Raw genomic sequence first — 11,605 nt, 5'->3', positions numbered from 1 at the left:
CCGCTCCGCCGCTGCGCGACCCTCCTCCTCCTCCCCCGTCCTCGTCCTCCGCTCACAACCATCACCATAACAACCACACGTCCCTGCGTGGACGCCACCATCACCACCCTCAGCATCAGCGCTCCGCCGCCGCCGCCGCCTCCTCGTCCTCCCCTCAGCCCAGGTCCGCAGCTAAGTATCTAATCAGCCAATCAGAGGACGTCTGAGGCGGGAAACTAACTTGTAGTTGGTGCGACACATGTCGGAGGTTGTGGGAAAATAAAGTTGTAATATATTTATAAGGTGACAGGGGGCAGCGTTTGAAAACGATGATCAAAAAACAAAAATGAAGTTGTTTTAGTTGTTGTCTCTCCATCAGTGTCTGATGACATCACTGATGACATCACTGACGACACACCACTCGTGACAGGATCGTTCAACCATCATGTTGATTCGGGGGGCAGGAGGGGGCGGGGTTAGTTTAGTGACGTCCACGTTTTGTTTATTTAATGATGTCTAGATGTAAATGATCTCTTCCTGACACTGTACTGTAGATATTTTTGTCACATTTTATATTTTTGTTATTTTTTACTAAAATTAAAAGAAGAAAAACAAATGTTTTCACCGTTTAAAAAGGACCAATCAGAAGACAGGAATTCTGAGCCCAAGAAAATCAGTTCTTCTTCATTTTAGGTTTTCGTCTTTGAGTTACGGTCGCAGTTAAACAAAAAACAAACAAAAACATTTTTACGAACTCACTCTTAGTTTGAGTTTCTGTCACGTTTCTTCAACCGTGCTAACTTTAAACCCCGTTACTGTGTGAATCAAAAACAGTCAATAATAAAAACAACTATACATTTTATTTCATGTTAAGGAAACGACAGACAACAATCATTTTCATTTTTTAACGTTCCGTTCCTGACGACGCTGGTCACATGGTCTGTGTTAACGAAACTTTAACCAAGAGTTAATTTCCTCCCAAATATAAAGAAAAAAGAAAAAACAAAGAACGTTCAGTGACGATTTCTCACAGCTTGGAGTTTGAAACGTCATAAAAATGAAACATCGGGTTCTTGTTTTTCCAGTTCACAGGAGAGTGGACCCGACGTCAGCTGTTTCTGGATTACAGTTTCTAATTTAAATATATTTTAAAAATCTTGATAAAAATGTAAATAAATGTTTGTAATTTTCTCCTGGAAAAATAAAAAACATTTGACCAAGAATTAAAAATCTCCTGTCAGTATTTTTGACTGTTTTGTTCTTTTTCACGAACTTAAATCTGGAACTTTAACAACAACGTCAGGACCGGAAGTTACGTTAGCTCAGATTAGCAGAGGTTTAATGTCAGGACCGGAAGTTACGTTGGTACCAGGAACCAGAAGCAAGTTTCTCACAGGAACTCTCGTTGGTAACGTTCTGTAGAAAGCGCGAACGTCACGTGACCGTCTTCATATCGTCTCTTCATCCACGACGTTAGCTCAGATTAGCAGAGGTTTAATCCCGAGTTTCTAATAAAAAGAATAGATGTATGTGTGTGTTCTCTGATGTTTAACACCTGGTTGGTCCACGACAGGTGGTCAAACATGTGGGGCAGATGGACACGTTCTCTCTGATTGGTCTGTCGGGGGTGGAGAGGGGGGTCGTGGGGGTNGACAGATGGCGTTCGGTCGGATGGTGGTTTATCTGTGAACTGTGAGTTCAGGTTAACAACGACCTCAACCAGGAACCGTATGACGTATAACGTGTCCGTTATTGTTATTGTTGTATGTGTTACGTCGAAAACTAGGACTGTGTAGTATCTGAACTGTAGTACTGTAGTACTCGTCTCTCTGGAGGCAGGACTACAACAGATTAAAACTCGCAGCTGTTTTGTTAAAAAAAAGAAAAGAAAATCACATGTCAGTGACGTCACCCTCTCTCTCTCTCCCCCTCCCTCTCTCTCTCTCTCTGTTGTTCCCCGTTTCCCCAGGCTAACGGCTAGCTCGGTCTGTCCTGTTGTTCTCTGTGGTCCAGGGTCGGGGTGGATTGACTCGGTTCTGAGGGTCCACGGTGTCGGAGCAGTAACTCCAGGACGACACGAGCCTGCCGTTAGCACCGTTAGCTTCTTTCTGTTTATTCCTTCGGTAGCGGCGGCTTAGCTTCAGCGCTAACTCCTCTGTAATTACCGTTAGCGCTCGCTGCTCGTGTCGTTAGACCAAAGCGTCGCAGTTGCGGGAACATGTAACGATCCAGAACCAGGTTGTTCTCACGGCCGAATGTCGTCCTCACTCTGCGGGACTCGTCCGTCTGTCGCAGCTAATGTTAGCTGTTAGCAGCTCTTTGTTTCCGTTAACAACAGCTGAGGAGCTAATGATGCTCTGTTAGCAGACTGAACATCAGCAGGATTTAGACCGGAGCCTGGACCGGACCGGACCCGGACCCGGACCACTGTAGACCCGGACCAGATGTTACATTAACACCAGTCTGGTTTTTAGTTCGTTCTGGTCTCGGTTCATTTTTGTACTAATTAACTGCTGACATGATTCTGTGACATCACTCGCCCTCACAAGGCACGATGACGTCAGGCTACGTCACCTACCTGTTCCTACTCTCAGGTGAGTTTATGGCCTTACAGTCCAGTACTAATACTGGGCCACGGGCCACGGGTTGGTGGGGATTTGTATTGTTTTTGGTGTCGTCGTGGTGTTGTTGAACAAATCTGCACTCATTATCTTTGCTTTCCCAGGATGCATTTCTGCTGCTCAGAAGAGTGACAATGTCTACGTATCAGGGATCTCCAGTGGTAAGGTCAAAGTTCACGCAGCACGGGTGCAGTTGTTGTCAGTGTTGGTGTCTGGCGTGGCTGACGTTGTCCCCTGTGTGTGACCGTCAGCCTGCAGTGATGGAGCCCAGCTCCTCCGCTCCTCCTCCGGGGTCATCAGCACGCCGGGCTGGCCCTTCCAGTATCCTGCCCGCCTCAACTGCAGCTGGAACATCAGAGCTCAGCCTGGGGACACCATCACCATCAGGTCAGACACCGGTGATGAAGATGAAGATGATGATGAAGGTTTGTCCAAACACAGACCTCCAGATCTGAAAGAAAAGCCTTTTTTTTTGTTTTTTTTTGTCCAGTTTCCAGGACTTTGACCTGCAGGGCTCTCACCGCTGCTCCTCAGACTGGATGTCCATCAGCAGCTACAGGAGTCTGGACGGACTCAGGGTGTGTGGCTCCTCCCTGCCTCCACCCTACGTCTCCACCCAGGACCACGTCTGGATCCACTTCCACTCCGACAGCACGCTGACGGGAAAAGCCTTCAGACTTTCCTACGTCTCAGGTGATGGATGTTCAGGGGAGGACGGGGGAGGGACGGGGGGGGGGGGGGGCCGCCCCCCCCCCCCCCCCCCACAGTTCTGATGGCAACAGACTCTAACTAAGCGCTGCTCTGTGGCTGCAGGGAAACCTGAGGTGCCCAGCTGTGACGTGGACCAGTACCACTGCTCCAATGGGAAGTGCATCCCAGACTGGTGGCGCTGTAACTCCATGGACGAGTGCGGGGACAACTCAGATGAGGAGCTGTGCGTGGACTCGCCCTTCTCCTTTCAGCCTTGTGGACTCAACCAGTTCCCCTGCCTGTCCCGCTACACCCGCATCTACACCTGCCTGCCCCACAGCCTGCGCTGCGACGGCAGCATCGACTGTCAGGTCAGTGCGCCGCCATGTTTGTTCGTCAGAGATTTTAGTTCAGACCAAAGTCCATTTAGTCCCAACCACATTTGAAAGCTGCCTCAGGCCACGCCCACTGCAGCCCTTCACCTGACACACACCCCGCCTTCATCTACGCCTCTGATTTTGCGTCTCCTTGTTCAGGATCTGGGAGACGAGATCGACTGTGAGGTTCCCACCTGTGGAGAATGGCTGAGGAACTTCTACGGTTCCTTCACTTCTCCAAACTACCCCGACTTCTACCCTCCAGGAAGTAACTGCACCTGGCTGATTGACACCGGAGACCACCGGAAGGTCGACTGACTGACTGACCGACTGTCGTCGTTTCCCCGGTCCATTCTGCGTCCCTGCAGTTCCTAAAGTCCTCTCGCTCTCTCTCGCCCCCTGCAGGTCATCCTAAGGTTCATCGACTTCAAACTGGACGGCACCGGTTACGGCGACTACGTCAAAGTGTACGACGGACTGGAGGAGAACCCGCGCCGCCTCCTCAGGGTTCTAACTGCGTTCGACTCCAGAGCCCCGGTGGCCGTGGTGTCGTCATCGGGTCAGCTGAGGGTTCACTTCTACGCCGACAAGATCAACGCCGCCCGGGGCTTCAACGTGACCTACCAGGTACGTCCGGGTAACCTGATGGACGGAGACCGTGGTTCTGGTTTGGTCTTTCATCTCTCTCTCTGTCTCTCTGTCTCTCTCTAAGGTGGACGGGTTCTGTCTTCCGTGGGAGGTTCCGTGTGGGGGGAACTGGGGCTGTTACACGGAGCAGCAGCGCTGCGACGGTTACTGGCACTGTCCCAATGGTCGGGACGAGCTCAACTGTTCCTCCTGTCAGGTGGACGAGTTCCCCTGTTCAAGGAACGGAGCCTGTTACCCCCGCTCCGACCGCTGCAACTACCAGAACCGCTGCCCCAATGGTTCCGACGAGAAGAACTGTTTCTTCTGTCAGCCCGGAAACTTCCACTGCAAGGTACAGAGACAGGGTCGACAGAATGTCGGTGGTTGAAGTCTGAGACACGGGTCACGTGACCTCTTCCTGTTGATGCCCCCGCAGAACAACCGCTGCGTGTTCGAGTCCTGGGTCTGTGACGCTCAGGACGACTGTGGTGACGGCAGCGATGAGGAGAGTTGTCCGGTCATCGTCCCCACCCGGGTCATCACCGCAGCCGTCATCGGCAGCCTGATCTGTGGCCTCCTGCTGGTGATCGCGCTCGGTTGCACCTGCAAACTCTACTCTCTGAGGATGTTTGAGAGACGGTGAGGACGACGGGGACTGGAGACGGAACGCTCACTGCTTCGATCAGTGGTTACGGTTCAAACCTCTGTACTGACCTGAGCTCTGTGATTGGTCCATTTCAGGTCCTTCGAGACTCAACTGTCCAGAGTAGAGGCAGAACTTCTGAGGCGAGAGGCTCCGCCCTCTTATGGTCAGTTGATTGCCCAGGGTTTGATCCCCCCGGTGGAGGATTTCCCAGTGTGCTCTGGGAGTCAGGTAAAGTGTCTGTGTAGCGCCACAGCGCCACACCCTGGTCGTCCTCATGTCTGTTGTTTTCATCAGTTTGTCTGCTCTCCTCAGGCCTCAGTCCTGGAGAACCTCCGTCTGGCCGTTCGCTCCCAGCTGGGTTTCACCTCCCTACGTCTTCCTGCCTCCAGTCGGAATGCCACCCTGTGGCGCCGCCTCTTCACCTTTTCCCGCTCCCGGCGCTCTGGTTCCCTGGCGTTGGTGTCAGCTGACCTGGAGGACAGCGCAGGCTCCGGGAGCACCGGAAGTTCTGCCTCCGACCTGCTGTCCCCGGACTCAGAAACGGACACAGACACGGAGGGTGAGCGAGGGAGAGAGCGAGGAGTCGGTGCTGTGGGCGGAGCTGTGGCACCGTTGCCTCACAAAGCCCCGCCCCCCTCCTCTGCTGTGGAGGCCGCGCCCACGACTGCTACTCCGACAACACCGATACCGAGCAGGAACCGGGGACCGGGAGATGGATCCAGAGAAACCCCGCCCCCCCCCAGCCCAGTGGCTCTGCCGTCGGCCAATAGAGATCCAGAATGTCACAGTGACGCAGCTTCAGAGCTTCAAGCCCCTCCCTCCTCCGCCCTGCAACGCCTGGCCAGCGGCCTGCAACGCCTGGCCCGGAACTTGACAAGAACCAGTCAGAATCAGCAGAACCGAGTGTGGACCAATCACAGCCCGCTACGTCAGCTGGAGGCGGGGCGACATGGAGCCGATTCCCCGGAACGCAGAGGAAGTGGAGACGACGAGGAAGACGTGGAACTGCTGATCCCGTCCTCGGACTCTGATTCTGCCTCGTCCTCATTGGTCGATGACATCCAGCAGCCGCTGCTGGAGCCCCACCCCTCGGCCCCCGTCGGCCGTTCTCACCACCATCACAGTCGGAGATCACGGAACGGTCCCTGCGAACACTGTGGGATGGTTCACACGGCCCAGATTCCTGACGCCTGTCTGTGGGCTACGACCAAAACAGAGAGCAGGGAACAGAGTGACGATGAGCTGCTGCTGCTCTGCTAACAGGTTAGCAGGCTAATGTTAGTGCTAACCATGCTAACGCTTGGTACGACTAGGAGAATCGTCCTATGGTTAGCTGGCTTGCTAACTGAGGCTACTACTATTACTGTAAAACCTACCTAATGACTCATTAGCTAATAGGCTAATGGACCAGCTAATAGAGAAAAAACATGACTGATATTAAAAAAAACCGGCCAACAGGCTAACAACGGGGCTGGAATTACTAACGCGTACGGTACTACTTCAAATACGATCCAGAGTTAGCTCAGATATGGGCGCAACTACTGCTACTGAAGCTCTGTCCTTGTAACGACAGTTAGCTAACATGCTGACAACTACGCTAACAGACACTAATACCTAACCTTAACGACAGGCTAATGTCGATGGTACTTTGTCACAACTTTGAAAATCAATATAAAAACATTTCATGGCAAGTCCGCCTGCTAACATTTCTAGCGCGGCGGACTGCTGTTGAAGTTTTAACTCTAACCATTTCATTAAGTATTAGCACATTGGCTACTGCTAACATAGATGCTAGTTTTAAAACAAATGTGAACAATAACAAAAGCTAGCCAATATTTTGACATTTCAAGCAACTGTGCTAGCAAAGATACAAACAAAAATGTCAAAAAACATACTCCAGTCAGCTAGCATTTCAAACTTGGCAGCACCGAACAGCAGCAATCGTAGCATGTTACTCAGTACGCTAACATTACAAACTGGGTAGCAGTCGGCTATGACCTGTTTACTTGATTTGAGTTAGCAAAAATGCTAACAATACAATCCTTGTCAAGGCTAACTTTTGATGCGACTGAAGAAATGTTGTCAAGTATGTTTACATTTCAACATGTTCAAAAGTTTAGTTTTGCTTAAATGACTGTAAAGACTGCTAGCCAACCTGCTAACATTTCACACGTCGCAGCAACCTGACCTTAGTTAGCTGCTCTAGAGAAAACAGTAAGCCATACAAACACTGTTAGTACGTGTTAGCATGTTAGCTGGACTACAACTTGTTGATCAGGTTTGTGACATGAAAAAACAGCTGAACCAATCAAGGACTGAGGGAATATGATGTCACTGATTGGTCAGTCCAACTGACGTTCCCGTAGTCTGTCCTTGAAGACATTCCCCACTTCCTGTTTGGTACGATGTTTGGAAAGGCTAACTTCTTGGTTTGAGAGTCGGCGGTTGATGATGTCATCGTATTCCGTTTTCATTAATGGAACCGTGAGGTAATGATGTCCGTCACCCACGTCCAATGTCCACTAGGTGGTGATGTAGGTAGCTAACCACAACACCTACTAGCAGACTGACCTTGTACAGCCTGATTCTCACGGTACGATAATTATTTTACACTAATATTTATTGACCTTCGAGGGTTAAAACACCATCACATTACGTTTGTTTTTTGGCTAATCCGATCTGGTTCCTAGCCACAAGATGACCGCCGATGCTCATGTCCCAGTTCCGCTAGTGATTCGTTAGCTCACGTTAGTGTTTATAATAACGGTACAGTTACTAACGTAATCAAACATAATTCACGATAAAAAAAACCCTTATCACATGGTCACGCCTCCTCAGACTCCGCCTCCTCAGACTCCGCCTCCTCAGACTCCGCCTCCTCATTCGCGAACGCTGTTGTCAACCAGCAGTTTCTCACCACTGGTATTAAAAAAAGGACGAGGCTACAGTTTACGCGCAGGTGTCGGGAACCACAGACAGCCAATCCGATGTGAGGCTTTTCAAGCCCTGCCCCCTGGACTGGAGCCAATCAGACGGTCCGATGTGTTTTTCTTTGTTCTTGTTTTGGTACAGTCTGCTGTGTGAGTGTGACTCTGTATTTATTATTATTGTTATTGTAATTATAATAATTATGGTACGACGTTCCTTTGTTCTGTCGATGTTGTGTATTTTTTCCGAGCTGCATGACTCCGTGGTTTGGTGTTAGCGTGGTTATTTTTTCTAAAGATTAAAATGGTTAAACTGCCCCAGAGATGAAGATTTATATTTACGTCGTCCAGACGTTGGTCTGAGGCAGAAACAAGTTCTTTGGAATTCTTTGGCTAACTTCTAGCTTCTACGCTAACGTTTCACATGTATTTTGGCGATCTTCAGACATATCTTACAATTGTAGCTAATTTGTTGGTAATTCCCGTCATCCTGAGGTTGGATGACTGGAACTCGTTTACGTAACGACACTTCACGTCATTTCTAAACATTAATGTTCTGTAATTCCCCTGATACACCACTAGCTGTCCCGTGGTGACATGGAGCAGGTGGAACTTCCCTTGATCTCAGTTCCTTTGATACATCACAGTTCCTGTTGCAACAGTTCCTGTCCACTGATTTGGCAAATAATGACCCGCAAAAGAGTCGGAGAACAAACAAGCACAAGGATCCACAGGGGGCAGTAATGCACCCTAAAATAACCAAAAACCTTAACAGTCAGAGGAACAGGAAATGATGCAACTACTGTGTTAAACTGGGGGACAGTGGCCCTCTCATGGTCCTTGGTCAGAACAGTCACCAGGTTGGAGCTGCCAGCACCGACTGAGTTCGTCCAATCAGGTTTCACTGAAGGTCTTGGTGACGGTGGTCAAACGTCAGTAGTCTGGTTGTCAGCTGTCACTGGGTCTTAGGTGAGAGCAGTACCCAGCTTCTCCACTGGGGGGCTCTGAGTCCTCCAACATCTCAGACCAAATGCTGGACCTGATGACACCAGAGGTCACCGGTGCTGTCAATCTATGGCTGGACCACATAAAGCTGCCACAGGGGGCGCTAAAAGTTCATTTAAAGCACCCAAAGGAAATGATGGAGCTCTTCTCTGATTTACAGAAGTCGGAGGCAAAAAGAACTCCTGAACCTGTGGCGTCCACGTGTTGGCTTTCAGACTCTGGCTTGAATCGGCGATCCGACAACCTGACGGACCACGTGAAATTACACAAACGAGACCGGATCTTCATCACCATGTTCCTGTCCCTGCTGGTGTGTGATGTCCTGGCCTCTAAGGCTCAGGGACACGAGGTGGACTTTGAAGGGATGCTGCAACGTCTGCAGGAGGAGACGGTGGGAAAACTGGGTTCCCGTCTCCCCAACCTCAGGAGGTTTGAGACGGCCGTTCACAGGAGCCTCTGCTCAGAGTTCGGATCAGCAAAGGACGTTCAGGACGCACTGCTGTACAAACGGCACTTCTTTGAGGAGGCAGTGAAAAGAATATTTAGAGAGAAAGTTCAGGAACGTGGAGGAGAAGTGTTCCAGCGGGTCAGGAGCTTCTTAAACAGGAGGACCAGCAGAATATTTCCAGCAGAAGTGGACGATGAACTCTTACTGGAGACGGTCCAAGTCTCTGCTTCTGAGTCGCTGTGAGCTGGGGTCGAACTGGGGGTAAAACGCCGGGTTTGACCCACTTTGTAATGGAAACGTGGTCATACGATTACTTGCATCTCCCTTATGTGACCAGCAGGTGGCGTCTGAATTACTAGCAGCTGGCGGCGACAGAAAGAACACAACCCAGAGAACACAACCAAGAACTGATGGAGTTTTCCAGAGTTTTATTTATTCTCAAAAGTTACTTCCTGTTTCCATTTTAATGCAAAAGCCGCAGTGAAGAAGAGAATCGACGACTGCAACAATAATCCTTTAAATCATCAATTATCACTTTAACTGTAAATAGTAAATACACCGTGAAGTCTTGTGGGAATTTGAAAAAAAAAAGTCTCGTTGTTTGTTGTTACCGTTCGCCAGGCCGGAAGTCGGACGTCAGGTGACGGTGACGGTGACGGTGGTTAATGACTCAACACACAGGCGTTGACAGTGTCAGAGGACGGTGAACCTTCAGAGATGACCGGAGAACGTACCAGGGGTTCAAACACTTTAAATATCTGAAACAATTGGTTCGGTTTAACTCCGGGATGTTTCTGTTCGGCCGATGCTAACGCGGCTAGGCTACCGTGTGGTCACGTGACTCGGTTTAATGACGTCTGTTACGTCCTCCACCGACTTGCTGTGTATCCTGTTTCAGCGCCTTTATTTACCGACGTTACGGCTCTTTACCCTGAAACGATGTAGTCATTTTATCACACGAGACTCGTTGGACGGAACTGGTTTAGACTAGATTGGACTGGAAGACACGGGACCGTAGAGCTGTGGAATAGGACGACGTATTTGTGTACACTTCATCATATAATGTTTTATTTCGAGTTTTTGTTTTGTGTTGTTTAATCCTGAGAAGATTGAATTAAAAAGATCAAAAACTGTTCATAAACAACGTCAACGCTGTGTTTGTTGTTACTTCTCTCTGACAAGACATTACATTATGGCGGTTTGTCGCCTCCTGGTGGTCCTCACTTCATTTGCAGCACTAACTTTAGCTCTGTCATCAGCTGATCTTTGGTTGTGCGTGATGACGTCACGGCCCCTCTGTCTATGGAGGATTTATTGATTTTCTCTCTTCGTCTGCTCCTCCATTATCACCACCAGCAGCGTCAGTGGGACATCGTCAGCCCTGCAGCCGCACTAGGAGGCCTGAGACCCGGGCAGCAGCCATGACCACCGCCGCCATCGGCAGGGACTGGCAGCGGGAGAGGGAGAGACAGCGGAGCCGCTGCCGCTGAAACCCGGAGGAGGCGTCATGACTGCGGCATAGAGAGGCAAGAGGTGCGGGGCGGAGGGCGGATGGATGGGTGGATGGATGGACTCAGTGATGGGTGGATGGATGGACTCAGTGATGGGTGGATGGATGGACTCAGTGATGGGTGGATGGATGGACTCAGTGATGGGTGGATGGATGGACTCAGTGATGGGTGGATGGATGGACTCAGTGATGGGTGGATGGATGGACTCAGTGATGGGTGGATGGATGGACTCAGTGATGGGTGGATGGATGGACTCAGTGATGGGTGGATGGATGGACTCAGTGATGGGTGGATGGATGAGTGGATGGATATGAAAGGTGCTCACATAAACAGGCAGGTGTTCGAAAGCCGTGATGGCGGACGCAGGTGCGGCCACGGTCTCGGCTCCGTGTCCGCCCGTCGTCGCAGCTCGGCGGCCGCGGCAACGAGCACCAGCCGCTGGTGGAGGAAGAACGTGTTCCCAGTCTGAGCAGCATCTTCATCATCGTCATCATCGTGGTCTTCATCTTCTTCATCGCGGTTTCTCTTCTCCTCAGAGCCGCTCACACAGAATGTCTGGCATGGCTGGACCTGCACTGCCGACCAGGACTGGGTTTGGACCGGGACCCGGACCGGGACCCATGCCGGACATGCCCGACCTGAGCCACCTGACCGAGGAGGAGCGTAGAATCATCTTGTCAGTCATGGAGAGACAGAAGAAGGAGGAGGAGAAGGAGCAGAGCATGCTGAAGTAAGAAGAAGCTGAAGTTAGGAGATAGGTAGAATATACAGGAA

The 11,605-nt window shown here is 50.4% G+C and overlaps 3 protein-coding genes across 3 annotated transcripts in view; all 3 read left to right on the top strand.

Moving 5' to 3' along the window:
* Window positions 1-1,202, top strand: part of atf6b (activating transcription factor 6 beta) — a 7,066-nt gene extending 5,864 nt beyond the window's left edge. The window contains exon 18 of the mRNA XM_017041170.2: window positions 47-1,202. Coding sequence (XP_016896659.1) covers window positions 47-206 — 160 coding nt within the window. The 3' untranslated portion in view covers window positions 207-1,202. The remainder of the gene's footprint in view (window positions 1-46) is intronic.
* Window positions 1,203-1,636: 434 nt separating this feature from the next.
* Window positions 1,637-8,184, top strand: lrp12 (low density lipoprotein receptor-related protein 12). Its single transcript, XM_008330805.3, has 11 exons — window positions 1,637-2,573; window positions 2,705-2,761; window positions 2,852-2,987; window positions 3,091-3,293; window positions 3,414-3,661; window positions 3,827-3,976; window positions 4,073-4,294; window positions 4,380-4,646; window positions 4,731-4,933; window positions 5,036-5,168; window positions 5,253-8,184. The coding sequence occupies exons 1-11, from the start codon at window positions 2,534-2,536 to the stop codon at window positions 6,198-6,200; spliced, it is 2,607 nt and encodes an 868-aa protein (XP_008329027.1). The 5' UTR covers window positions 1,637-2,533; the 3' UTR covers window positions 6,201-8,184.
* Window positions 8,185-9,717: 1,533 nt separating this feature from the next.
* The window catches only part of LOC103393799 (regulating synaptic membrane exocytosis protein 2-like), a 28,752-nt gene continuing 26,864 nt past the window's right edge, over window positions 9,718-11,605 (top strand). The window contains 2 exon segments of the mRNA XM_025065327.1: window positions 9,718-10,853; window positions 11,368-11,561. Coding sequence (XP_024921095.1) covers window positions 11,383-11,561 — 179 coding nt within the window. The 5' untranslated portion in view covers window positions 9,718-10,853; window positions 11,368-11,382.

This window comes from Cynoglossus semilaevis, chromosome 18 (genome assembly GCF_000523025.1).
Source record: "Cynoglossus semilaevis isolate Cse_v1.0 chromosome 18, Cse_v1.0, whole genome shotgun sequence".
NCBI classification, from domain to species: Eukaryota; Metazoa; Chordata; class Actinopteri; order Pleuronectiformes; family Cynoglossidae; genus Cynoglossus; species Cynoglossus semilaevis.
The sequence above is the reverse complement of the archived record's forward strand: the minus strand, read 5'-3'. Positions and strand labels throughout refer to the sequence as shown.

Bases quoted from the DNA above. Each gene is read 5' to 3' on its own strand.
- lrp12 (XM_008330805.3), top strand. From the start codon at position 2,534: ATGACGTCAGGCTACGTCACCTACCTGTTCCTACTCTCAG. The intron at 3,294-3,413 runs GTGATGGATGTT...CTGTGGCTGCAG, and splicing joins CAGACTTTCCTACGTCTCAG to GGAAACCTGAGGTGCCCAGC. The intron at 4,934-5,035 runs GTGAGGACGACG...GGTCCATTTCAG, and splicing joins CTGAGGATGTTTGAGAGACG to GTCCTTCGAGACTCAACTGT.